Source organism: Podarcis muralis, chromosome Z (assembly GCF_964188315.1).
Source record: "Podarcis muralis chromosome Z, rPodMur119.hap1.1, whole genome shotgun sequence".
Lineage (NCBI taxonomy): Eukaryota > Metazoa > Chordata > Lepidosauria > Squamata > Lacertidae > Podarcis > Podarcis muralis.
In genome coordinates, this window is record NC_135673.1 from 32,716,800 (window position 1) to 32,744,309 (window position 27,510).

At 45.0% G+C, this 27,510-nt stretch overlaps 1 protein-coding gene across 6 annotated transcripts; it reads right to left on the reverse strand.

The window, feature by feature from the left end:
- Positions 1-3,125: 3,125 nt before the first annotated feature.
- On the reverse strand, positions 3,126-27,487 carry AIFM1 (apoptosis inducing factor mitochondria associated 1). 6 transcript variants are annotated; one of them, XM_028714747.2, is made up of 17 exons: positions 27,299-27,486; positions 21,170-21,297; positions 19,855-19,948; positions 19,400-19,429; positions 18,443-18,567; positions 18,223-18,353; positions 16,655-16,745; positions 15,517-15,601; positions 15,308-15,384; positions 13,771-13,879; positions 11,540-11,647; positions 9,687-9,775; positions 8,857-8,997; positions 7,057-7,199; positions 5,316-5,440; positions 4,742-4,938; positions 3,126-3,402 (listed from the first exon to the last, which is right to left on the reverse strand). In XM_028714747.2, exons 1-17 carry the CDS (start codon positions 27,369-27,371, stop codon positions 3,331-3,333), a joined length of 1,818 nt encoding a protein of 605 aa, XP_028570580.1. In that variant the 5' UTR covers positions 27,372-27,486; the 3' UTR covers positions 3,126-3,330. The 6 variants fall into 6 exon arrangements, with proteins under 6 accessions (XP_028570580.1, XP_028570579.1, XP_028570583.1 ...); XM_028714746.2 differs by lacking the exon at positions 21,170-21,297 and adding an exon at positions 24,141-24,283 and having other exon boundaries at positions 27,299-27,485; XM_028714750.2 differs by lacking the exon at positions 19,400-19,429 and having other exon boundaries at positions 27,299-27,487.
- Between the last annotated feature and the right edge of the window lie 23 nt (positions 27,488-27,510).

Consider the following 27,510-nt stretch of genomic DNA (forward strand, 5'->3'; position numbering starts at 1 on the left):
GTACAAAAGAGAGAGCCTTGCTGAAAAATAACTAGCACAGTGTGTACGTCTTTGCCTCCCATACCAGTTATTTTAAGAGCGTCAATAAGTATATCTGCAGAGGTGCTGTGGTAGATACTGTATTTTCAAAACGTTTTCATACAGTTCCTCACCAAAGACTAAAGAGTAAGCTTAGCAGTGATGAAATAAAGAGGATAAGGTCTTGTGGATCAGCAGCTGGTCAACAATCAGGAAGCAAAGGATAAGAATAAATGGGCTGTTCTCACAATGGAAGGCTGTAAGTAGAGCCCCCCTAGGATCAGTACTGGGACTTGAGCTTTGAACTATTATACTAATAAACTGGAGATGGGGATGAACAGGAAGATGGCCAAGTTTACAAATGGCACCAAATTGATCAGGGTGGTAAGAACACAAAGGATGTTTCCAAACTGGGTGAATGGGCATTCAAATGGCAAATGCTATTCAGTGTAAGTAAGTGCAAAGTGATGTTCATTGAGGCAAAAAATCCTGGCTTCAACTGTACACTTAAAGGGGCCTGAACTAGTGATAGACTGACCAGAAAAAAGTTATTGGAGACATTCAATGGAAGCATCATCCAGTGTGCCACAGCTGTGGAGGTGAATACCATCTTATGGACCATTAAGAAAGGGATTGAAAACAACTGTCAATATTGCAACACTACTATACAAATCTGTGGTGATACCGCACTTTGAATAGTCTGTACAGATCTGGTCACTGTCCCTAAGAAATAACACTGTAGAACTGGAAAAAGGTTCAGAAAAAGGCAAGCAAAACGATCATGGGACTGGAACAAATCCCCTCTAACGAAAGGATACATTTGTAATGCTGGAAAAAACAGTGCATGTGGGAATGTGTTTACAATTTTATGCAGGATGTAAAGAAAGCGGGTTGGCATTTTCTTTCCTCTAATACTAGAACTGGGTCATCCAATGAAACTTAGAAGATTCAACATACAAATGTATGTATGCACCACATACTGAAACCATGAGATGTGCTGCCACACAATGCAGGCATGACTATGAATCTGGGTAGCTTTAAAGGGGATTCAGGCTGAGGATAAGACTTTGAATAGCTACAAGTACTCATTACTGTACTACTGCCAGTATTGGGGGCAATGTTTGTCCAAATAACATTTGCTAGGAATCAAAAGTTGGGGAAAGCATGGGCTTCCCAAGGCCACTGTGAGAATGCTAGAGGAGATGGTCTTTGGGGCATCTTACCATTTTAAGGCAGACATGGCCAAACTTGGCCCTCCAGCTGTTTTGGGACTACAACTCCCATCATCCCTGACCATTGGTCCTGTTAGGTATGCCTGATTTAAGGCAACTGCATCATTTAAGTCTCCACTGTAATAGCCTAGGGCAGAGGAGTCCTCTTTCCCTGATTGCTTCATCCCATCCAGGTGCAATTCTAGCTGGATCAGGATCTAGTGGTAATTCACTGGGTGTCTTGGTGTAGAACAGAAAGGCTCTCTCATACCCAACTGCTTTAACAATAGCAATGGCATCCCCCACCCCAAAAAAATTAGGCAGCTGAAATGAAGAAAGCTTGGAGGAAAAGCAGGAGTGTATTTTGGAGTGAAAAGGACTCTGAAGCCTGGTCCCCTGTCATTTTTCAACTCCAGGCCTCTAAATCAAGGGTGGCTAGGTTAATGCTCTCCAGCTACTGCTGAACTGCAACTTCCATCAGCAGCACCAGTGGTCCAGGATGATTCACCACATTTGGGAGCACACATTAGCCATTTGTGCTCTAAATCAGTTTCTGAGAGACAGAGGAAAGGAAGAAAGAACTGCAGGTTCCACAGTTAGCTCTACCATAAATCACAAGAGAGAAATCCATAGCTCTCTGGCTGTTGTTCCCTGACTATGCTGTCTGTGGCTTGATGGGTACGAAGTCCAGCAACTGGTTCCCCAGTCCTGCCATCAAACCCACTAGTAGACACTTCCTTCTGCACAGTATCACCTGCACGTTTGAGTCAGGAATCAGCTGAAATCCAAAGTGGCAGGAAGTCAGTCATAAACACCAGGTATTGTTTCCCCAATATAATATATCCTCTTTTAATGGTGGTTATTAAGTAACAGAGGGCACAAGAAGGGGACGACAGAGGACAAGATGGTTAGAGAGCGTTCTCGAAGCTACAAACATGAGTTTGACCAAACTGCGGGAGGCAGTGGAAGATAGGAGTGCCTGGCGTGCTCTGGTCCAGGGGGTCACAAAGAGTCGGACACGACTAAACAACTAAACAACAACAAATTAAGTAACAGGTTACACCTGCTTGCTTCGGCACCAAAGTTCTCCAGATTACTTCACCCTGTTTTAAAGTGCTATAAGATAGATTCAACACCAATTTACTTGGCAGTTTATCTGGCAAGGGAAACTTGTTGCATGCCATCAGCAGCAAAACCAAACTGCTCCTTATATTTGGGGGGGGGGGGTCAAGAAAAGGAACATGAAAACCCTCAGCCTGAAAATAACTCCTTTTGTCTCTACCCAAGAAGCTCCCCTTCAGCTTTTGAGAAGAGAAGGTGTTACCCTCTTGCAGTTACGAGGCAAAGGGATTTCCCTGAGTCTCTCGAGTGTTCAGTCTCTCAAGCTTCCCCTACAGCCAGAGGGGCAGAGGGGAAGCAAACATGGACAGAAAGCCAGGAGGAGGATGGTTGAAGCCAGGGATGAGGAACCAGCAGCTCTCCAGATGTTACCAACTCTGATCATCTCTTACCGTTGGCCATGCTGACTGAGGCTGATGGGAGTTGGAATCCAACATCGTATGCAGGACCAGTAGTTGCAGCTGGGCTCTGAAGCTCCTGATTTTCACTCCTACCCAGCACAGTTGTTCCCCCTCAAAGGCTGATGTCAGAAAGGAGTGGCTTGTTTTACACTGTGACTGCCCAACCTTAACCTTCACACGACCATTACTCAGTGCTTTTCCCCCAGGGGGTAGTCAAGGGTATGCAGTACCAGCACCTCATTTTTGTTGTTTAAAAATTGTGGCACTTATTGTAACAACTTTATGGTGAGTACCAACACCTATTTCTCTAGAAAGAAAGAAAAGCATTGCCAGTGTCCAATCAGCAGCAGGGAGGTTACCAGGAAACAGGCCATGATTGCTATTTAGAATCCGGTTTAATTCATGGTGCAAAGAGAGCCCAAGTCTTGGGCCATTACAAACATTCACAAATATTCACACACACTCTGGTGGGCAGGACAGGGAGGGGGCACACAAGCAGACAAGCCCATTCAGCCTGGTGCCTAGGCCTTCATCTCTCGAGTTTCCAAATGCATTCCAGACCAAGGATTTGGGCGAGACACTCATTCCTCATGAATGTTGAAGAGCTTGGCAACTTCATTGAGGTCAGCGTGCTCTTCCCCATCCTTGATGATCTGCAAGAGAAATAAAGCAGCTTCTGCCTTGTGTTCCTTTACCTGCTATGAGCCCACACTGTTCAGCTGAAGCTCCTGAACTGCCACTTACTCCACCCTGCTAACAACCACCATGGGGTGTCCTTTTTGAAAAGCCCCCCGCCCCCGGGCCAATCTCAGCACTGCTTACTATCTCAGAAAACAGATTAGATGCAATGCAAGATACTTAATCTGCAAAACCTGGAATGTGATAGAACTAATGGCCCAGCCTAGGCCAGATGTAGACTGCTGTTTCTCTGGTTTGTTCCCTGGCATCTGATAGAGGGAGGGGGCAGGGCTAGGAAATACCCTTGTCCAAGGTCTTAGAAAACAGCTCCCAGTCAGGGCAAATAGTACTGACAAGATGACATGACCCTAAATGAAATCCAGCTACTCATGTAATCTTGAGGACTCATATCCTGCCTTCTCTATTCCTTAGCTGTTGTGCAAGGCAGGCAAGAAGACCAGCCCTGTACTTCTCTTCCATTAGGCTATCAGGAGCATCACCTCCAAGCCTCCTACCTTGCAATTCACAATGCATTTATGGCTGTAAAGTTTGCTTTATGCTAGCTAGATCCTATTTGCAAGGTCTTCTTCTTCTCATTTTTGCCACACACAAAAAAGTGTGAGCTGGGGAAGCACTGGTGTGCTGCAGTTATTCTAAATAGCCACAGAGACCAAGCACAAGGGTATCACACCAGATATATGGGTGAACACATGGAGAATGACACATTCCCTGGAAGAACTGTCTGTATCTTCACTAGCATCACCCTACTGGATCACTGGCATCTCATCCACGGAGAGTTACCCATCTCTATTCACAGCAGTCTGATTACAGCTTCAGAGTTTGGCAGACAAGTCAGTTCTAGTTCTGCTGGCCCTTTTTAAAAAAAAATTATTTTAAAAAAATTAAATTCTTTCTGAAGACCACTGATGCTAACTGCCAAATACAGCATCTCAAGGCAATGAGTGCCACAGGTTGCATCAACAGAACTATTACTTCTTCTGGACTATAAAAAGTCTGCAAGTGGCTTCTACAGGAAGTGCTTCTTTTTGCCCATGATATGATTCTTTTAAGTTAGGTATCTTCTACCTTTTCAGACCCAGGGCCTACTTTTAACCCAAACATGCATTTCTTAATCTCTTCCCGTACGTCTGCACAGTGGCAACGCTCCTCTTGTGACCCACCCTGGATCACCCTGAAGCCCACTAGTGGGTTCCGACCCACCAGTTGAAGACCAGTGGGCTAAGTAACGGCAGCCACGTGGATGTCGACGGCACACCCTATGAATAAATCCACCCCCAGACTCATGCTGCTTACCTTTCGAGCAATTGGCATCCGGTTAAAAATGTTCCACAGCACAATTCCCACCACCACTTTATCCCTGAGGTAGAAAATGACGCCTTTCCCGTAGTCCTCTCCCTGCTGTGGGGCCTGCAGGCTGGAAGGCGAGGCGGCCGAGACCTTGAGCTCTGGTGCTTCTAATTCCGTTTCACTCTCGGAGCGGATTCCAGTTCCTAGAATAAACTTGGTCTTAGCTTTGTGCACAGCCTGTTGGGCTCTCCTCTCCTCTCCTGCCTGCCTTGCATGCCAGGGTCCCCCAACCGGTGGCCCGTCATATGATGATGGACTACAACTCCCATCAGCCCTTGTCAGCATGGCTAATGGCCAGGGATGATGGGAACTGTAGTCCAATACAGAAGGGCACGGATTGGCCACTTCTGGGATAATCTTTAGTAGGCTGCGTTTCACTCCAAGGGAGAAATCAAAAGCTACCCCTATGAGAAGAAACAAACACTTCCTCCAACCCAAGATGACTCTTTTAATGAATCAAACAGTGGAAAAACTGAAGCTAAGCCCCCAAGCATAGCATGGTTAAGGAGCGAAGTCTCACCTGATTCCTCTGTGGCTGATCTTGGGGTGTCCTTTGATGTTGCTTTAGCAAACACTCCCACAGTGGGCAAGCTGCCGTCCACAAGACCAATAGCTTCATAGCCAACATCTGGGCCCAGATCACTCCTAAAGAACCAAGCAAAGACAGTAAGGGCTAGCTCAGAAATCCAAGGCAGGTTGTGACTGGCATTCTCAAAGCACAAAGAAAGAACACAGAGAGGCTCTGCAATATCTTGAATCTCTTTATTATAGCCCAGGAAGGTTGGCATGTCTAAAAAAAAACCACCCAACTGCATCCATGTTTTTATAATGTGGGCTGAAAGCAACCATTGTTTTGGAGCATAACTCTTGGATTACAAGAAAAACAAAATGCTGTCACAGGTATTATGTAAAGTGGCATGTCATTGGTTGTTTTTAGATGCATTTGTTCTACTCATGTGAACATGTTTTTAGCCATATGTGTTTTATCCGTGTTTGTTTTCATTTTTGTGAGCTGCCTTGATTCCCAGTTCTATGGTAGATAGATGACAGACAGACAGACAGACAACTCATGGGAAGTAAGGGGCAGGGGTAAAAGTACCATCCACTGAAAACCCAGCAGTTATCCAAAGCTGCCTCATCCAGGTCAACTGCTGTCCACCAAGCCTAGAACTGTCCACTGTAACTGGTAGTGGCTGTCCAGGATCTACTGTAACAGACTTTCCCTATCAGCTGCTACCTGAGATCCTTTAACAGGTAATGCTGGATTTAATCTGGAGCACTCTGCTCAACCATTTTAATGCTCTAAGAACTAGAACTTTCCTCTTTATTTTAAATAAAAGCTGAAGCATCAAGGACACTGACCACCGCACCAAATCCTAGTTTGGCAGAATATGTACAGCTTTTCGTTATAGCAGCCCCTTCTAACGTGGTGCTCTCCAGATGCCGTTGGAGTCCAACACCATCAGCTGCAGCCAGCAGGGCCAATAGTTAAGGATGGTGGAAACTGTAGTCCAGCAACAACAGAGACGCGCCATGTTGGCTACTCCTGCGTGTAGCAGGTAGGAGCCTTGGGGGAGATGTCTGGAATTCTGAGATGAGGAAAGGAATATTCCATTTCATATTGCAAGGGGTGAGGAATAATCATAATCATAATCATAATCATAATCATAATAATGTATCCAAGAATTAAGGAAAAGCATATCAGGAAGAAATGTTAGAACCTTCTCCTAGCTTTCTACTTGTGGGTTGTTGGGTGCAGGATTTTTGTTTTTGTTTGTTTGTTTTGTATATTAAGGGAGCATTCAAAAACCAACCTCAATCTATAGTCTAACCATCTTATCCCAACCTTATTCTACTGCTTGTGTAGATCAGATCTCAGATGAACATTTAGGATGTGACACAGCCGTTTAGCTCCTGTAACAGAGCTTGTGTTTTTTGTGGCAGCTTTTCCACACTGCCAGCAATGGTCCTTAGTGCATACTTAAGTGCATAAAGCCCCAGGTTCAATTCCCGGTATCTCCTACCAAGGATCTCAGGCACCAACACAGGGGGAAGATACCTCTGCCAGAGACCCCAGAGAGTCACTTTCTATCAAGAGCAGACAGTACTGGGCCAAATGAACCAACAGAGTGAAGTTAATATGAAAGGCAGATTCTACGACTTTGCTACACCAAGTTGGTGCAAATGCAGTACGTTGAAAAGGTCCAGGAAGATCAGCTCAACCTGAGCAAAATCAGACAGAACAAGAGAATCCACATTACCAGAACATGGACTGGTGCCAATATGGCTTTGCTGCTCCCGTCATATTCTCTCCTGCCAGCCTTCCGCTCACCACAGCGTGATCATGGTGCTCCACACGCCGCCTGCCTAGCTTGATGTCATAGAAGCAAGCAGCATCCCCTGCCTGGGAAAGGTGCAAAGGGTGAGGACTGGGCAGAGAAAGGTCAAATTAATGAGAGATTTTTTTGGCTTCAATCTGGGCATTGTTGGTCTCCAGCTGGGAAAGGTGGCCTGAAACTCTTTTTAAGAATGCTTGCAGCATTAGTGGAGATGGAAAAAGAGGAAATGGGCTTTTGGAGAGTGATTAAAACTAGAAGCTGTCCCATATTCAGCACTGAATATGCTGCTAGTCACAGTCAGGAACCCTTAGCTATTTTCTTTTGGGGATTAGGAAATTTGTGTCACGATGACCAGAAGCTTAACTTTCTTCGCTTTAAATGGGAACAGTTTCTCAGCATCCCATGCACATTACTGGATTCCATGCCAACAAGCATGTCATTCTCCTTTAACCCCTGCTCCTCAAAAGCAACATGCTTGGATGTTCCTTCCAACTGTCATCAGAGGGAGAGAAAACAGCATTTGGGCACTCCTCCATTGTGATTAGATAAAAACTGAGCTTTCTCTCCCCCACTTCCTCCAGCAACCAATTTCCATTGCTGAGACCATTAAAGGGAGAAACAGCTGCAGCCACCTCTCCATTGTACTTACACCCAGGTCTATGACCTGCTGAATTACTGTCTGGCATACAGGTGTGAAGAGTTTTGGAGGAAAATTAAGACAGTCTAAAAACAGACTTCTCCAACCTCCAGATAGTTAGGACTCCATCTCCCATCAGCCCCAGCCATCAAGGATGACAGGAGTTCTAGTACAAGAACATCTGGAAGTCTCCAGGTTAGAAAACACTGGTTGAAACCATATCCAAAACAGACTGCTGTTCAACTTCCAAAACCTTTCCACCCTTAGAACAAAGTTCTGAGGCACTGGACCATCCAAGGAGAGAAGCAGAGACAGGGCAGGGGAACCACTGATAAACAGACACAGTGAAATAGATCACAGGGTGATGGATAAATAATTGGGGGGTGGGGGTGGAGAGGGCTAAACTGGAAGCATTGCAGGTGGATCATTCTGCAGGTCATTTGTAAGCATAATGTTCATGATGTGTACGTAAAGCTAGTTCTCTTTTGTAAACCACATTGGGAGAGCTTTGCTCTGGAAAGCTGCATGTATGTAAGCACTTTATTATTGATGCTCATAATAATTGATGTATTCACCCCCCCTAAGCGTGATTGATTTGTGCGTGGTACTGGGAAATAATTAAACAGTTCAATTCAAACTTGGAAATGGTGGGAGAGAGGCTCTCTGACAAAAGTCACTGAAGAGTTCAGTGAGGGTGGAGAAAGCCCCAAAAAGACCAGAGGCACAGCAGGGATTTGTATTGGCTGCTCAGCCTCCTTGCCTAATAGCCGACGTGTGGGGTAGCTCAGGAGCAGCACTGCTTTCCCGCGCATCCTCCAGCTATCCCCAGAGCTTCAATTCCAGTTATGGATACTTTTGGATACAGTATTTTTTTGTATGGATTGAAGAGAGAGTGGTAGAGGTGTTTAAAGGGTGTTTAGGGGTGCTCCCCATTTTATGCAATGTTACTTATGCGCACAGGGCCCCAGAACATAACCACTGCATTAAGTGGGGAGTTGCCTGTACTAAATCTTTATATTCAGTAAACTCTCCAGCAGCTCAGGCCCATTCAGACGCTCTCTCCATACATACACAAACACACTTACCACCCAGATATTGGAACGGGCCTGGAGCTCTGCATTGACCCTAAAGCCCCCGAAGTCTGAGTCCACCTCCAGGCCAGCTGACTTGGCCAGTTCAACATTGGGCTCCAGGCCCACAGCTGCCACAATGTGATCGGTCTCCACCTGAAAAAGCAGAAAAAGCAGACCGTTTTTATAATTCCTCTGAAACTACCTGTACTATGTGGCTGCCAACACTTAGAAGTCTTAGCCCCAAAGTGCTTACAGTCCAAAATTTGACAGAGAGGAGAAAGCAGAGGAAAAGGAGTGAAACAGGAGTCAGCTTAACTGGGGTGGAGAGGCGAAAGACTATGCATTTACTTCAGTTACACCGACTAAAGTTGGTTTCAGTAGGGAGCAGGAACTGAGGGTTGGGTTATATTATGATCACAATTCACTCCTTCTGTGCACAGACAGACACACATAAACATAAGAAGAAGCAGGACCTGATCACAATAGCACTCTCCCCTCCTGTGGTTTCAAGTAACATTATTCACAAGTGTTAAACAGTGGTACCTCGGGTTACATACGCTTCAGGTTACATACACTTCAGGTTACAGACTCCGCTAACCCAGAAATAGTACCTCGGGTTAAGAACTTTGCTTCAGGATGAGAAGAGAAATCGTGCTGTGGCTGCGCGGCGGCAGCAGGAGGCCCCATTAGCTAAAGTGGTGCTTAAGAACAGTTTCAGGTTAAGAATGGACCTCCGGAATGGATTAAGTACTTAACCCGAGGTACCACTGTACTGGCTCTGACAGTGGAGGCAGAACATGGCAAAGGCAGGTGATCCATCTTGTCACTTGCCCAGTACTCACTTTCCTTCCATCCTTCAGTCTTATTTGCAGTCGGTTTCCAACAACAGATACAGACTTGACAATGGCATTGGGCATCACATTCACTCCCTCTGCAAGTAAAGCACAGAAAACAACTACTGCCTGATGGCAGGAGGCAGAGAGATGCAGTGGAGAAAGACAGCATTGCTAGGGCTCCCAGATGTCTGCAGTTTTCCAGACATTACTGGGATTTCAAAGGTGGAATTGACCTATGGGGGGAATTTCCAAAACATGGTGCTTCATCCTGGATCTTAGGCAGGTCAACAACTTTTGGGATCTTCTTTAAAAAAAAGCTTGACGACTTTTGGGGTGTCCTGATTTTTACTTTTTGAAATATGGCAACCCTAGCAATGCCTTAAGGTTGCACACTGCCTTGCTGCCAGACAGAGAGAAGACACAGCAGCAGCGTTGGTCAAGACCTGGAGGGCATCCAGCTCACCCCAGGGCAGCAAAAGGAACAGTGCTGGTGCCGCAACACCTTCAATTTAAAGCCAGTGATCAATTTGCTTCCCCCATGCTCATTGTAATTACTAGCACTGCACTCTTGCCTGCCACCTTTCCTTTCAATACCGGAACTGCGCACATGGACGCTAACTTTATGAGCGAGTGCCTCTACATGCCTTGACTTCCTGTTCTTCCCCACTCCATTTGTGCTTTCATATCTATTAGGCTCATCAGCCTGCAGGCAGGGACTGTGGCATTTTAATGAATCTGTACAAACTTTAGGAGCTTCGTAAACTAAGCATGCAGGGATGGAACAGGAGTGCCACCAACCATTACAATGCAGCAGAGAGAGAGAAGGTGGGGGGTTAGAATAATATAATTGTAGAGTTGGAAGAGACCACGAGGGTCATCAACTTCAACCTCCTGCAATGCAGGAATCTTTTGCCCAACATGGAGCTCGAACGCATGAACCTGAGATTATGAGTCTCACGCTCTGCCAACTGAGCTATCCCAGCTTTTGCTTAAGGGGGAACATTAATAGCTGAGGCAGAAAGAGACTTGGCAGGGCAATTACAGAGGCATGGCAGGCTGGGATGCAGTTTACAAAAAGGGATCTTGCCTATGGTTATAGCTGACAGCAGGGAGATCAAAGGAGGGGTTGCAATGCAGGGTGCACAGAAGTCGGGAAGCGTTTTAAGTCAAGGGCCACATTCTCTCCGGGGGGGGGGGGGAGTTACATACCAGCAGACACTCATTTTAATTCTGTTTCTGCAAGTCCCCCCTTCCCCCTCAAAAAAACTTTTTCTTTCTCATGGCCCAACACAGAAACAGAACCAGCTCACCAGGAGAGGAACACAGCACTCGTTCCTCATTCCTGCAAGTTGCTGGGAGAGATGAGGTGAAACTGCAGCTGGGTGCAAATCTGCTGCAAGCCGGATTCAGCCTGCACAACAGCAGTTCCCCACTCCCGAGCTGCAGGAAGGAGCCTACACCTGGCTGTCCAAAGAGCGAAAACGCAGAGTAGCAATTGCACAGGGAGTCAGAACGCAGATGCTAGGTGGCTGCTTTGGATGTAAGCGGCAGGGCAGATATGCTTTAAGCAGCTAGGAAAATGTGCCATGGCCATACTGCAGGCATGAGATAAGGATGCTGGGGTGGCAAGTATCAGCTATGCCTCCTAGGATCAAATGGCAGAGCTGCCTCATTGCACAAGGACTGTGGAACAGAAAGATGGCTTGGAGACAATTCTCATGCAAGTCTTCCTGCTGAGAGGCTGTTGCAGCCTCAAAATCAGACCATGCCAGTCTACAGCCCAGGCTGACATGCGTCTGGGTGCTTAAGGATAGCCTCTCAGCAGCTCCAGCACGAAGGCAGAAAAGGAAAGGCCTTACCTCGCCTGACTTTGTTGGTGGTCCAGTGGCTCAAGTACTCAGGAAGAACTTTGCCCATGTTGCCATTCTCTGGGAACATCTGGATCACTTCTAGGCCCCTTGACTGTGCTGCAAAGGGAATTGGAGAGTGTGAGCTACAATTTGTTTTAGGGCATAATTCAAAGTGCTAGTTTAAGCCCTAAGGCCTAGGAGCAGAGTACATGAAAGATTGTATTTCTCCCATTTAAACCTGTCCGTGATTTAAGAGGCCCTTCAGGTGTCCCCACCTTCACAGAGTAAGCAGGAAGAGACCTGGAAAAAGGGTCTTTTCTGAGCTAGCACCCAGTGCAGGAAATACCCTCCACAGACATGCCCATAAAATTAAAAGTTGGAATGTGTGTGAGAAGGGTTGAGCAAGTGAAGGCTATGTTTGCAAGGGAACCACGAGAGAAGGATGAAATTGCATGCACACAGGACTATAGCTGTAAACAGGAGGAGGAAAGGGACACGGGTAGCGCTGTGGGTTAAACCACAGAACCTAGGACTTGCCAATCAGTAGGTCGGCAGTTCAAATCCCCGCGACGGGGTGAGCTCCTGTTGCTCGGTCCCTGCTCATGCCAACCTAGCAGTTTGAAAGCACGTCAAAGTGCAAGTAGATAAATAGGTACCGCTCCGGTGGGAAGGTAAACGGAGTTTCCGTGAGCTGCTCTGGTTCACCAGAAGCGGCTTAGTCATGCTGGCCACATGATCCGGAAGTTGTACGCCGGCTCCCTCGGCCAATAAAGCGAGATGAGCGCCGCAACCCCAGAGTCGGCCACGACTGGACCTAATGGTCAGGGGTCCTTTTACCTTTACCTTTACCGAGGAGGAAAAGGTAAGAAAGTTGTTATGGCTTGCGATTAAACCTGTGGAAGCTAATTGGCAGCAGTACTGCCATATATGGACATAACAAAAAAGCTTGTGCTTTTTTTCAAATTTGGGATGCCACCCTTCAACTACTTGCTGGTTCAGGTTGCGTTGCACTGGCCTTGCAACACCTAAATAAAAATCCTGTTTGACTGACAATTGGTGTCTGGGTTCTATTGGCTGTCCAGGCTATTGGGTATGGAATCCAAAATTCCCCCAACAGCACCATCAGTACTAGCTTTTGGCATCAAGTCAATAGAATTCACTGATTGTTTGGGGGATAATATCATTTTACAATTTTCTCAATTTGCAGGAAGACTGCAGTTGTTCGTTTCCATTGCTTTATCTCCCGTTTTTATCTTCAGTGCTGATGCTTTCTGATACTGTTGCTTCTTGGTGCTGCGTGCATGCACGAATGAGAGACAGATTTATTGTAAGATACCTTGGGAGCAAAAGACCAAGAGGTGCCATATGAATATTTAAACACCTGTGCATGCGTGTGCACACACAAGACTGAGGCTGGGAACAAGATTAGTCACAGCAAAAGCCAGTAAATGCATGTACTCCTGCTTTCTTTTATGCCCAGCAGACTTCTGCACACTCAAAAGTGAGAAACTCCTCAAGGCTGGTGTCTGTCTGCTTGGCTTCCTGGGAAATTGGTACACATCACCACTTAGGCAGGGCTGTTGTGCTCCAAGCTCCCAGAATCACCCATGCAGGAGAGTAGAACTTCAGTATCCTGAGAACAGCCACATTTAATACATTAACAACATTCTAGTCCTCATCACTGCAGAAGAGAATCGTGGGGGGAGGGGGAGTGGCTGGGCAGCCTCTGGTGCAGTTTCAGAACCTGGGAAGATATAAGCTGGACCTCCAGTCATCAGCGGTGAGGATGGAGGGCTAAGACGCCAGTCATTTTTTTAAAAGGACAACAGACTTAGCACATCTAGTCTACAATTAACCTTACTGGTTCTTAGGAGAGTGTGTCTCTCAACAACTCCAAGAAGTAAATCAAAAGGCAAAAATTTGAACATGGGCGGAACATGTGAGATTTTACATGCTGACAAACTGACCTAATTGCAGTGAAAACAATCCAGACCCGACTGATTCATTCCGAGCAAGGCAACTCACTGCGTTTATTCCACTATTCTCATTTCTAAGTCCTTGCATTGTGGCGGAGCGCTTTAAAATTCTTGCCTTGTTCATCACCACAGCAGCAGGTTTGAACAGGGAGTAAGAGTGGTTTAGCCAAATAAGCTTGATGATCCAGTGGCTATTTATACCCTGGTATCACACTCTCAACTCCTGCTCTTTGCAGACTCTCACTAATCAGAGGTCACGCTTACCTCTTCGCCCCAAAGCACAGGCTAACTCACTACCCAGGAAACCACCGCCAATAATGGTGACTGACTTGACTTCTCTGGAAATTTTCTCCAGGGAACGGAAATCTTCAACCTGCAAGGAGATAGAGGAGCATTTCAGTAGTTCTCTTTAGTCAGTGTTAGTAACGGTGTCCCTGTTCAGTACATTAATCAGAAAAGTTCTTAGTTTATAGTTTCTCACTGAGACCAGTGAGCTACAAGGCGAGCAGAGGACCTAGGAGCCCATTCTCTTTTGGTATTGCTTGAGGTCTACAGGTAACACAAGACAGGGATGTGAGCTTTCCATAACCAACAGGTGAGAATCTGCAGTTCACCCAAATTGTGACTGAGTAGTGCAAAAATGACAAATGCCCCCATTTTTTTCAGTTCAATATCCACACCCCATTTTTTCCTTCTAAAGAAGCCTTCTAAAAGCAACATAGCAAAAACAGATACAATATCAACACAATAAAGCAAAATAAGAGAAGACATTATCAAACAATGAAAGTCAATGCAAGCTAAGCTAGCAGTTTGAAGGAAAGCCAAGCTTTTGCTGTTTGTTACTAGTTGATTAGGGACGCGGGTGGCACTGTGGGTTAAACCACTGAGCCTAGGGCTTGCCAATCAGTAGGTTGATGGTTCGAATCCCCGCGACGGGGTAAGCTCCCATTGCTCGGTCCCAGCTCCTGCCAACCTAGCAGTCTGAAAGCACGTCAGAGTGCAAGTAGATAAATAGGTACCACTCTGGCGGGAAGGTAAACAACGTTTCCGTGTGCTGCTCTGGTTCACCAGAAGCAGCTTAGCCATGCTGGCCACATGACCCAGAAGCTGTCTACGGACCAACGCCGGCTCCCTCGGCCTATAGAGCGAGATGAGCACGCAACCCAAGAGACATCCACAACTGGACCTAACGGTCAGGGTACCTTTACCGTACTAGTTAATTTGGTAACTATGAAAACTCTTGGTTATGGACAAGATTTCAATCCAAATTAAATGGGGCATAGAACCTGTTCTTTGCGGATGATAGTCTAGAAAAATGTTTTTCATTTGCTGCACATTTTAACATTTTTAAAATGTTCTTAACGTGTTTAAATGTTTGTTATTGTTTCCAATGTTTTCAATACTTTTATTTTAAATTAACTGCACTGTTCCAACTACTTTGTTGTCTGCCACCCTGGGCTCCTTTGTGAGGAAAGCAGGATAGAAATTAAACTCTCTCCCTCTCTCTCTCTACACACACTCAAGAAAAACAACACATGAAAGACACTTGCATCTAATGTTATAAATTTGGGGTAGCGGGGGGGGGGAATACAAGGAAAAAATGAGAAATTGCTCTGGGATTTTCTGATATCTTTCATATCTTGAGATGTTCAAGAAACACTAGTGCTTGTCTGCTTTGCATTTTCTTTTTTTAATATGCTTTTTAGGGGGGAATCAAACAAGTCAATTAATAAGCATAAATTCATCATGGCAACTGATGGATGAATTGTTGGTCAAAAGATGGTTCCCCTCTTTAGTTTACCTTTCGGAAAAGGGTGAGCCTCTGCTGCACCTCTTTGCCTGCCCTCTCAATCACAGGAAGATTCCTTGGAGAACCACCTGAGGACACAAACGAAATACCAAAATCACATCTAGGAAGAATATCAGAGCCCTCTAGCATCTTGGCTAATACATCCCATGTCCACCCACTGTAGACTGAAAGAGAAAAAGAAGCAGCCTCCACATCCTAACCTGTGGCAATTAAGCACTTGTCGTAGGAGATCTCTGAACCGTTGTCAAGTTTCACTATGTTGCCTCTGATGTCCATGTGGACCACCTGCAAGTCAAACACAAGCTCATGTTTCGCACAGAAATGAGTGAGCACACAGAACCTGAGCAGCATTCCCTAATGCAGCCTTTCTCAACCTTGGGTCCCCAGATGTTGTTGGGACTACAACTCCCATTATCCCTGACCACCGGTCCTGCCAGCTAGGGATGATGGGAATTGCAGTCCAACAATGTCTAGGGACCTAAGGCTGGGAAGAGCTCCCCTAACAGGTAACCTTTGCATGCCAGTGGTGTGTGGGGCCAGAGGCAAAGTGGGCAGAGAAATGGTTCTAACTCTTACTTCTGTACAGCTGGCTTCATTCAGCCATGCAAAAGCCAAAGACTCCCATTCCCTCTATCTCTACATTCAGGCAAACAGGGTGCATCGCTGCAGTTCAAGGATGCATTCCAGCCAGGAGAACACACACAAGGAGGATAAAGAGAAGGGCTGGTATGAGTCATCGCCTAAGGTTGGGGGCTAAGCAGAGAGGCTTGGAGGGCCAACATTGCCCCTGAGGCCTGAGGTTCCTCATACTGCCTACATCATCTTGAGAGGACCTCCTATGGGCTCCCCTGGCTTGGATGACAATAAGAGAAATGGAGGCAACCACTGCTATGGAACAAACTATCCATTGCCTGGTGCCAACTCTTATCTTCTGGCACCAGGCAAGCCCTTTTTAATTTTTGCAAGCCTTTTAACATTTCTCCTCCCTAGGGACATAGGAAACAACCTTAGTACAAGTCAGGCTACTGATCTATCTAAATACACGTTGTCTGTGCAGACTGGCAGCAAAAGCTCTCTACCATTTCCAGCAGAGGTCTTTCCCAGCCTGACTCGGAGACTGAACCTTTGATCTTCCACAGCCAACATATGCACTCCGCCAATGACCTACGACCCTTCTGCCAGCCCCCTGCTAAAACTGGGTGTCATGCTGTTTTATATACAGCAGCATCTCTTTCAGTTTTGACACTGATTGGGTTTGTTATTGATTCTGCTTTGGTTTCAAGAAATAAAGGAGAGATATGGTACTGATGAAACAGATGTAATCAATGCTACACTAACCTTCCTTCCAGTGAGGACGGCCACTCCACCATTCTCTAAGTGAGGCAGGTCACGAGCAGATACATAGAACGAAGGTGGCTGGAAGTATATACTGCAGTGGGGTGATAAATAAGATGGGAGAAAGTGATGCTCCACTCTAAGTAGCCATTATCTTCAGACTTGCTTCCTCCCATGCATACCTCCACATACTCAAACCCAGTAGTGGTCAATGTGGTCCCCTCCAGATGCTGTTGGATGACATCTCCCATCATCCCTGACCATTGGCCCTGGGGCTGGTGGGTTTTGGTGCACCAACAATGCCTGGAAGACCCTACACTGCCTATTCCTGTTTTAATATCTCCAGAGGTGACCCTGCTTCAAAGTGCTTGCACTACTCTCCTCAAGTTATGCAGCTGAAAATTAGGACTTCTGGGTAGTGATAGCCTCTGGGTGGAATTCACTGCCCCATGAGGCCAATGAAAGTCAATCCTTGATGAATATTTAAAAGCAAGTAAAATCTTAGTTAGGAACAACACTTGCTGCTTAAGACTGGCTGCTGCTGCTGTTATTTTATTGTTGCAGGTTATTATTATACAGGGTGCCTATTTTTATTGTGCTTAAAGGTAAAGGTAAAGGGACCCCTGACCATTAGGTCCAGTTGTGGCCAACTCTGGGGTTGCGGTGCTCATCTCACTTTATTGGCCAAGGGAGCCGGCGTACAGTCATGTGGCCAGCATGACTAAGCCGCTTTTGGAGAACCAGAGCAGCACACGGAAACACCGTTTACCTTTCCACCGGAGCGGTACCTATTTTTTTACTTGAACTTTGATGTGCTTTCGAACTGCTAGGTTGGCAGGAGCAGGGACCGAGCAACGGGAGCTCACCCCGTCACGGGGATTCCAACCGCCGACCTTCTGATCGGCAAGTCCTAGGCTCTGTGGTTTAACCCACAGCGCCACCCACGTCCCTTTATTGTGCTTACTGTTGGATTATTATATCATTCAATGGGTCATAAGCTGCCTCGAGAGCCCTTAGCTTTTGGTCAACAAAAATGGACAAAAATGCTAAACTGTACATTAAACTTAAAACTCAAAAGCAATTCTTGGGAAAGATACCAGGATCCTTCATGCCAGGGATGGGTTGACCTCATACTTTTTTTAAAACACAGAATCTTCATGGTCCACCAGCATGTTTTAAAGGTACAAAGTAAGCAATTCACAATGTCTCAATACTTATGCCGTAACTGATCTGTGTTGAGCAATCCTGAGTATACACTCTTGCTCAAGGACATACAATGAGCCATGCTGGACCAAGAGCCAAGAGGTCCATCACTGTTTGCAAGGATCCTGGCAACGAGCAGGTCTAGGAGCCAATGCCCCAACCTGCAGATAACAAACCAACTTTTTTGCTCCAAATTTATTCAGTTGGGAAAGAGCTCATTGCCAAGCAGGAACATGAGGCACCTATTTGGGTAACAGCAGATACTTTCCAGGGCATTGCTTTGGATTCCAAGTCTCAAACACTCACATTGATTATCATTTTGGCACATTTTGGGGGAATATGTAGTGAGGGAGGAACAAGAAACCCACCTCCTCTGTTTACCATTCCATTGCTTGAACCGCAGCGTTTCTGGGACATCTGGGTCATCTGAAAACCACAGTTCTTTGGAAAGTGGGGGCCGCATGTATGGAAGTTCAGGGTCTTCAGACACAATCAATACCTTGGACATGAGGCAGTGGAAATATTTACCTTGAGAACCTCAACAAGTACAAGAAAATTTGATGTCGCAGCCAAACTTCTGTCACTTACCTTGGCCCCAGGATCTCGAGCCCGGATGGATCTGGCTGCAGCAAAAGCAGCAGTGCCTCCACCAATTAGTAGGAAAGGAGCATGGGACGGAACTTCTGAGCGAGCGGCTGCTTCTGTTTCTTGGGCTGCAAGCAACAGATAACCAAGTGGACAGTGAAGGCAACCACAAAGGTACACCCGAACAGAAAAAGGTCTCTCGTCCAAAAGAAACAGAAAGGGAAAAGAGCTAAGTCTCATCTCTCGGCCTGAGAATAACTTTAATACCAAAGAAACAATATTAGTGTGTAATATAGTGACTTCATGTATTCAACATGCATCTGATATTTTCATTATTGCAATCCTCAGAACACCCCTATGAAGTAGGTCGATAGTGCCACCCACAGATTGGAAATGAGGGGCTGAAGCTGAGAGGACAGTAGCTTAACTAAAACCACCTATCGGCACAAACAACTGTCAGGTGTGATGTGAATTGTAGCAACACCTGGAGGGGTACAGGTGCTCTGCTCCTGTTGTAAGCCTTACTACAACTTAGCAAACCCTCCAAAACAATGGTGGTCACTCCAAAGAGACAAACAGGGTCAGCCTAAAGCTTAAATCCAGGTTAAATTCCTTGACATCACCATGTAGGGACAGGAAACCCTGGAGGGCAGGAAATAATATTAAGCTAGATAGATCACTGTTCTGACTCTGTAGAAAGCAGCTTCCTGTATTCACAGTAGCATCAAAACCACACCAGGATCACAAGCCCAAGCACAGGGGCAAAATACAGAATTTTCCTAGGTGACCCCAAAAACGTCTCTTCCTTCCTTATAACCCAAAACAGAAGAGCTCCATCATAGCCTCCACTACAGCATTTATTTCTGAACCAGCACACATTGTAAAAATAACACTATTCAAAGATACTTTGGTGGTGGTGGGAAGGATACAAAGTCTGTCTGTCTTGAAGCACTCTCTCACCTGCTGTGCTCTGGGAGGCAGCATCTGCTTCTGGAAAGAGAGGAGATGCAATTTGGAAAGCTGCCCTGTGCAGGTAGGCAGAATGCAACTTCACATCACACGCAGATCAGGCCAACATGCTAATTTGATGGGGATGTCTGCTGCAGCTAACAGGATAGGGTCGTATTTGCTCAGAATCTTACTGCTAAAGGCCTATTTTCCCTCTGTTGACAGCTCCATTTCCTTACATGATGGTAAAACCTTTTTAAACAGCGAACCTCATTTGAACTCTCTTCTTTGCAGATCCCAGCTTGCAAACCAACATTTTATATCAGGGACCTGCTTTGACTCCTATCAGCCCCAGCCAGCATGGACAGCTGTCAGGAGTGATGAGAGCTTGAGCTCAACAACATCTGGAGGTGTTACACATCCCTCTTCTAAAGGTTGAGGCAATCCTGATAAAGCTAGATACATACCTGACAGGGGTTTTGCATCCTGCTCGGGGCGCTGATCCATTGTTGCAATGCGCTCATTATACCGCTTTTGATCTTCTCTTAATGTCTTGTACGCCTAGACAACCAAACAGGTGACAATTTTGACATACATTTGGTTTATCTTTGCATTTACTGTTAGCTGAGCAATTGGCTTTTGTCCACCCGGCACACTCAGGAAAAGTGGCTTCATTCCAAGGAAGTAAAGCAAAAAAAGGGAAGTGTCTGCCTCCCCAGGGGAGGGCAGTGGGAACACATTTTGTACAAAGATTGTGGGCTTGAAATGCAAGGGGTAATTTGAGAGTCCCCTTTTGCAGATGGGAGAGAATTTCTGCAACTCCAAGTGAAGGTTGCTACAGAGCACTGGCCAGGCTTAGATTCAGCAAACATATAAAGGTGCAGACAACTGGAAAACCTGATCCATGGATCAGCAGCTACTGGGCTCAGGGGCCAAATCCAAATGTTGCTCTCTTAAGGCAGCATCAATGCAGGGGCAAGACAGCTGTGGGATGGGGGAAGCAGTGGCTGTGGTCTTGAGAGGCTAGATAAGTCTCAGCAGGCTAGTCGTACACAAATGTTGCCTCTAGTGAAAGTCGCTGTCGACTGGAGTTATATTGCTGAGAAATAAGTTGGTTCAAAGTGTGCCCGTGGACTATTTCTTCCCCTCTCAACAAAAAGTAAATAAATAAAACCATGTATAGTTCCCCAAAGGGGGTCTGAAAAAGTAACAGGATACCCCAAATCCATGCAAAAAGTGAATTAAAGCATCTATTAGCAAGAAGCAGAAATCACACAAATATGAGGAAGAAGTGGGGGAGAAAGGAAAGTTAGCAATTGCTAAAAATGAAAAAGTGTGCAAGGTTCTTCTTAAACAGGAACAAAATTGTGTAAGATAAAAGAATAATGATGGAGAGACAGAGAGAGATAGACAGAGAGAGAATCAACATCCATCAACAAAGAAGCTGAGCCTTCAAAGACAGCAGGAGCAAAGACAAGCATTTGATTTATCACAACCAGAAACATGAACTCCAAAGTCAGCCTTCCCCAACCTGACACTCTCTAGATGTTTATTTGGACTCCCACTAGGCCAAGCCAACATGGCTGAAGGTCAGTGCTGATGGGAGTTGTAGTGCAACAACTACTAGAGAGCACCAGGTTGGAGAAGGCTACAGTAAAGCTCGATTTTATAGAAAGATTAGGCTGTGAACATTTAAGACTGCCAGCATGAAATGGCAACCTTCAGTTATGTCATGCACCACCCACCAGCCCCGGCAACCAAACTCAATGGAAAGCAGCTTACATAAGCGCCTGCCCCCGTAACTGCTCCTCCTACAATTAAGAAGTACATTAGGTTGCTGCTGCCCTTGCCAGGAGCACCTGGAGATGTTAGCGATCTAGAAGGGGGTCTGAGATGCAGGCACTGCAAAACTGTAAAAGGAGACAGGGAGGAAAGAGAAGAGGGAAAGGAAGCAGAGAGCTCTGAGTATGAAATTAGGACACTGGATTATACAGATCTTGGGGTGAGCAAGGACTGTGTCAAAACCAGTATGCTAAAAGACAGAAGGTGCTCATTCATAGTAAAGAAAAGGGCTCTTTTCATCCCTGATTCATTGTAGATTTAGCTTTGACCATGAAAAGAAGCAGCCTTGTTCAAGAACAGCCACTGCCTTCCCCTCCTGCAGCTGAGGCATGTGAGAAGGTGAGGTCTGCATATAACATCTGCTATTTCATGAAATTATTCTGCAGAAGAGAATGCTAAAGCAGGTGTTTGTCTTACTCCCAGATGCCACAATTATTCCCCATTACCACCAGCAGTTGCAAAGGTTCTGCTGCTTCTTTGGATTGGGTCCTAAACATTTTGACATGATGGTGATGATGTATGAAGTGGCAACATTGCACAAGAGGTACACACTATTCCAAAGGTCCTTTCCTATCATTCAAAATAAATGAGAGGCACACTCTGAATCTCCATCTAGTAGCTTTCTGAGATTATTCACATCTCTCTGTTCAAGGAACCCAGCATAATGTCTTAAGGTGGCAGGTAACTGTACATTTGCACAATGCACTAGATTTACCCATGTCTCCACCAAAACAGGTTTCAAACTGCCCACCCCATACTGTTTTTTTAGAAGAGGAAGCACATGCAAAGAGTAGAGTGTGTGCTTTGCATACACAAGTCTCCAGTTCAATTGCTGGCACCTACACTTTAAAAAAAGTATCGGGAAGTAGGTCATGGGAGATATCTCAGCCCCAAACCCTGGAAAATTGTCACCATTCAGTTGCCAAAACAATGGGCAGCTCAATGGCCTCTCTTCATTTACAACATCAGTTATTAGCTCCTTTGAAGAGTGTTTTAGGCTGTCCCCAGCAGTTTCCTTTTAGAAAATGATTTTGGTGTGTTCCACGGGCAGATCCTCTGAATCGTTTGGGAAGCATCTGATGCTGCATAAGTGGTCAAGCTAAGAAGGGTTAGACTTGGCCAGTCCCTGGGATCAGAGACCACTGGGAACCTCAGGTTAAAAGTAGCTAGTATAATAAATATTGCTTAGAACAATATCTTTATATATTGTTTTGTTGTTTAGAAAACCTAATGCTTTAATTGTAAGCTATGCTTTATATAGGCAAAGTCCAACGCAAAAGCTTTCCTAGTAAAAGGGTTTCAACAAAGAGACAATGGATGACTGGTAATAAATAGTCAGACTAGTAATAGACTGTGACTTGGCAATGGCCCTGGACAGATCAACTTCTTGTCTGACCTAGTAAATATTTCTTACCCCCATTCTCCCTAGTACCACAGTTCCTGGCAGCTACTCCCAAATCAGCACAAGTCCAAAATAGCTGGTCAGTAGTGGCATCAGTGGCTGATGCAGGATTTCACCGGGGTTGGTGGCAAGAAGAAGAGACACTGAATAATAGCAGCTTTTCTATTTTAAAAGGGTCTCCAGTGGGCCATGGAAAGCTTGCTGAGATAGAGCAGCATCAAAGCAAGACAAATGAGCCAAAAACTAAGAACATATTGCACAAACGCAATCAAAGCATCCTGCAGATCCCGACTGCTTAAAGACTCAGGGGTTTCGATTCTCAGAGAACAGACAAACCAATTGTTCTGCTATCAGGTTCATGCATCAGGCTCATGTACCCATTCTTTCCCCAAAATTTTCCAGTGATGGCCTGGAATCTTGGTTTGAAATGGATTTCCAAATCTGTTTTGTAGGCAAACCATAGTTTGATCGAGTTGAACATAACAGCCACCCATGGTATACTCAAACCAGGAAGGGAATCAGTGTGCAAGGAGTGCAACAAGTCTAAGGTCTGATCCTGGTGACCAAACCATAATTTAAGAACGAAGCCAAGGTTCCTTTTTTGCCCTCGGTTAAGTCCTGCTATTTAAGAATCTGATTTTAAACAATAATTCATAACTGACCTTCTTTTGAAAAAAGGGTATCGTGGGAGGAAAATCCTTAAACCAAATTTGCATATACCCAATCTCCAGGAATACCAGAATACCAAATCTGCAAGTTTCCTCGGAGACTAAAACAATGGCTTTGTCTACTGCTAATGTCATAAGCTATGGCATTTACAGCATTATATTATGTGTCTGGAAAGCAGCAATAAACAGAACTCTCAGGCTAAGCAAGTGTATCAGCCTGTGTTTAGGGACTAGCTCAGTGTATGATGCAATAATTGCTAAAAAAAACCTCTCCTTTACAAAAAAATATCAGAATTCTTCCAACCAGTAAGAATAAACATAGAATTTCAATCTAGTTTCTGTACAAACTCAATAAAGTGGTTCCTTGGTTCCCGAATGGCTTGGCTCCCAAACGCTGCAAACCCACAAGTGTTCCAGTTTGCGAATGTTTTCTGGAAGCTGAACATCTGTTTCAGCTGTTGGCATTGTTTCTGGGGCCAATCAGCCCCAGATTAGAAGCAGTGCCTTGGTTTGCAAATGTTTTAGAAGTCAAACGGACTTCCAGAACGGATTAAGTTCAAGAACTAAGGTACCACTGTATAGCAGACAAAGTAGCCATTTGTTTGTGGATATATAGTGTTTGCCCTTCTGGTGAGATAACTGAAACAATGAGAGAAAAGGTTAACTTTTGAGCCAGGCTTAACTTTGCTCCTGTGAGATTTTTCAGACGGAGAAGGGAAGCACAGAAACAGAGATGAGAAGCAGGAAGAGCAGAAACCAAAGGAGAGCTTAGAAGAGAAATGACCACCGTGTAGCAGGAGACATCTTGCTCTTTTCTTGACCATCAGGCCTTTCTACTTACATAGGCCCCTGCTCCTAAGGCGGATAAGCCCACAAGAAAGGCAAAGACAGTATTTTCGCCTTTGCCTCCCGGAACACCAGAACTAGTCATTTGTCTGCTCAGCTGAACTTCTAAGGGAACTTTCCATCGCTGAAAGAAGTTGCCTGGAAACACAATTTGTTAGGAGGGAGAATAGTCAACAGTGTACCTTAATACACTAGCTAAGTTATAAATTGACAGTTGAGCAATCTACTTGTTTCACAGCCAGTGCTACATTGGTACTAAAATTATTTCACTGAGACATCCCAAAAGATAAAAATTGAGCTGTTTACCCTCTAATGCAAAGCACGAAGGTGGGCCTCGGATTTAAAATAAGAGGCTCAAGGTGGCTCACAACAAGGTTCCTCCCCTCCTCCCCCCATCTCTATATTCACAATCACTTTGCAATGAAGGTTAAGTTGAGAGACAAGAGCCACATTAACACATAATAGATATTCTGGTTTACCGTGGTTTATTGTGAATGTGAAATAGGCTGGTACACATGCTGTCCCATCACTCCCACTTTAGTCTTCCCCGGGGCAAACAGGATAAGCAAACCACAAAACCTTGGTTCCCTTTTATGTCTGAACCAAGAATCATGGTTTGTAGCTCCCTAAGAGGCCATGATCTCCAAGCCATGCCTTCAGGTTGGCTAGCAATCATGGCTTGTTAGGAAGCAACAAAGAGCAATTGCTTCAACACCTGTACTTTGAAACTCCCTGCTTATTGCTATTAGGCAGGCACCATCACTATAATCTTTTTTTTTTTAAAGATATTTATTCAAATTTTACAAAAAAAGAAAACATAAGTTTACAAAATAGAGAAAATTATAACAGCAATTAACAAACTAAAATTTTAACAACAATTAACAAACTAAAAACCACACACATAGAAAAAAGAATAAAAAGGGTACAAAATACAAAAAAAAGCAGGCAGCTGAAAAAAAATTAAAAAGAGAAAAAAAATATCCATTTTTCAATATCTTTGGACTCATTTACTTACATCACTATAATCTTTTAGATGCTTGCTGAAAACTTTTTGTTTCAATCTTATACCTATCATATGCAATCCTGTATATTAGCAATGCGTATATTAGCCACACTCAGTGATACTTCCTCCCAGGCAAGTGTGCAATGGTTCTTGGTCAAATTCAGTTGGCAACTGGGTTCAGCAGAATACACTCAAAGGTACCAATAGTAATCTACACCATTGGCAACTGAGGCCACAACTTAGAACCATAGCAAGCTCTGAGGCCACAGCCAAGAACTAAGTTTAACACTGACTAAAAGCATTGATTGACAACTTGGCATTCCATTCCTGTCCACAGGCAAGTGGACTGATTTCCAAAATCAAGAGTAACTGTTCATAAGCACCCATTAACTTCTCCCTGTTACTAAGTCCCCTAGAATTACAAACCTGCAATAATTTTTACTTACCTGCTTTGCACTCATAAGGGACATTGCTCTTGTGAGTAAAATACAGACTGGTTTATTTGTTTAAAGGAGGCTTAAAAGTGCAGCAAACATGTGAAGGAGTGGCAGAGAGCACTCTGTCCCTCCTTCATCAGCTTGCTAATTTGCCTATGTGGAATTCCAGATCCAATACAAGACTGCTTCAGCTGTGATTTGACACCTTCAATGACATAGTAAAGGTTAAGTAAATGGGAGTCTGTTTTCCCCATCATGCCTACTACAATTTAGTCACATGAGTCTTGCAGCCCAAGTCTATGCAGAGCTAAGGTATTCCTAAGCTCACTGAAATCATTGACTTTAAGCACCATTAATGTGTACAGAATCAGACTTGTTAGAGATGCAGAGAGCTAAGCTTTAAATATTCCAGCATCCCCACTCACTTCTTTCTTCATTACTATAACTGCATTTTACTTGAAAACAAAAGAAGCTACAACTAACACACATTCCATTCCTCAGCGATCAACAGGGAAATTGCACCAAAATGATTTGAGACTTATTTCCAAGCAAACACATTTATAATTGACCAGGGAGAAATATAGGCTTACGTTCTTGATTTCAGAAATGAGATCATTTTAGGAATTCAACAGCCAAATATCTACACTGACCAATTAGTTAGATGTATGAACACGTCAAGTGCTGGGCTCTTCTTGAAATCTTTCATTTGATTAACCAACACCAGGAGGGTGTGTTGACTCTAGGCACTGTACTTTGATATTTGCCCATTTAGGTTTACCAAATTCTCTTCTCTGGCCTCTTAATACCATCCTAACTTTAATCCTAACAAAGATGTAAATAAATAAATAAATAAATAAATGTTCTCCAAAAATGTAGGCTATTAACATATGGGTGCCAACAAAGGCTTTTTAGGAGGTAAGCAAAGGATGACACAACAGTAATAATTGGTTGCAAGACCAATAACTCTACCTTTTAGGATAGGAAAGTGAGTTCCATTCACTTGGAAAGATCTGGAATTGTTGTGCTTGGCATCCATCTATCTCAAGAGACAATGGTGTGTCCCTCCCGGAGTGAACTGGGTATCTACATATCTGTACTTTACACATGTTTATTACTTAATTAATAAGCCCCACTGAAATCAACAAGGATAACTTCCAGGTAGACCTGCTTGGGAATAATACGTTGGTTCTCGTTTTTTTTTCCCCTTTAAGAGCTTTGGGGGAGACTTCGCATGCACATCAACCTTTGCAGAAGTATAGCGTCATAACGACCCATAAACTTCCTTGGAATAAAGCGTCAGTTTCGCATTGCCTTTGTGTATTATGCGGTACCTCGGGGTTTTTCTTTGTTTTTGGTTAGCTGGCAACTCCATCCTAAATAGCTCTCCTTGGCCCACCCCCACCCCGAGAATCAAAGCAGGTGGAACTGATTTCCTTATGTAGGCATCTGGAACGAATGAAGCAATTTCGTAACTAGAAGTTGTGAACATGTTACCTACGTTCAGAATTAGCGGGTGTGTGTGTCTTTAATGTACCCTAAAAACAAAGACACGTCATTTATGGCAATCGCACTGCAGCAAAGTAAGCACTGAACCCATTTTCCCGAAGGGGAGACTGAGGGACTTCTGGAAAGACCTTCTGGAGATTCGCACCCCCCCCACCCCACCTGTCCTGCCTTCCCCTTTCAGGCCACGCCGGCGAAACCCCCGCTCACCTGTCCCCGCACGGCCCCGTGACCTTGGGCCCATCGCCCGCACTAGCCTGGTAGCCACGCGGCAGCGGAACATGATGTCGGCGGCAACGGGCACCGACCCGATTCTGGTCCGATCCCGGTCTCCACCTCTACTGACAGAAAGACGCCCGCGGAACGCCGGTCTCCCTGCGCACGCGTGTTCCCTGTCAGCGCGCGCTGCCGCTCTAGGAACG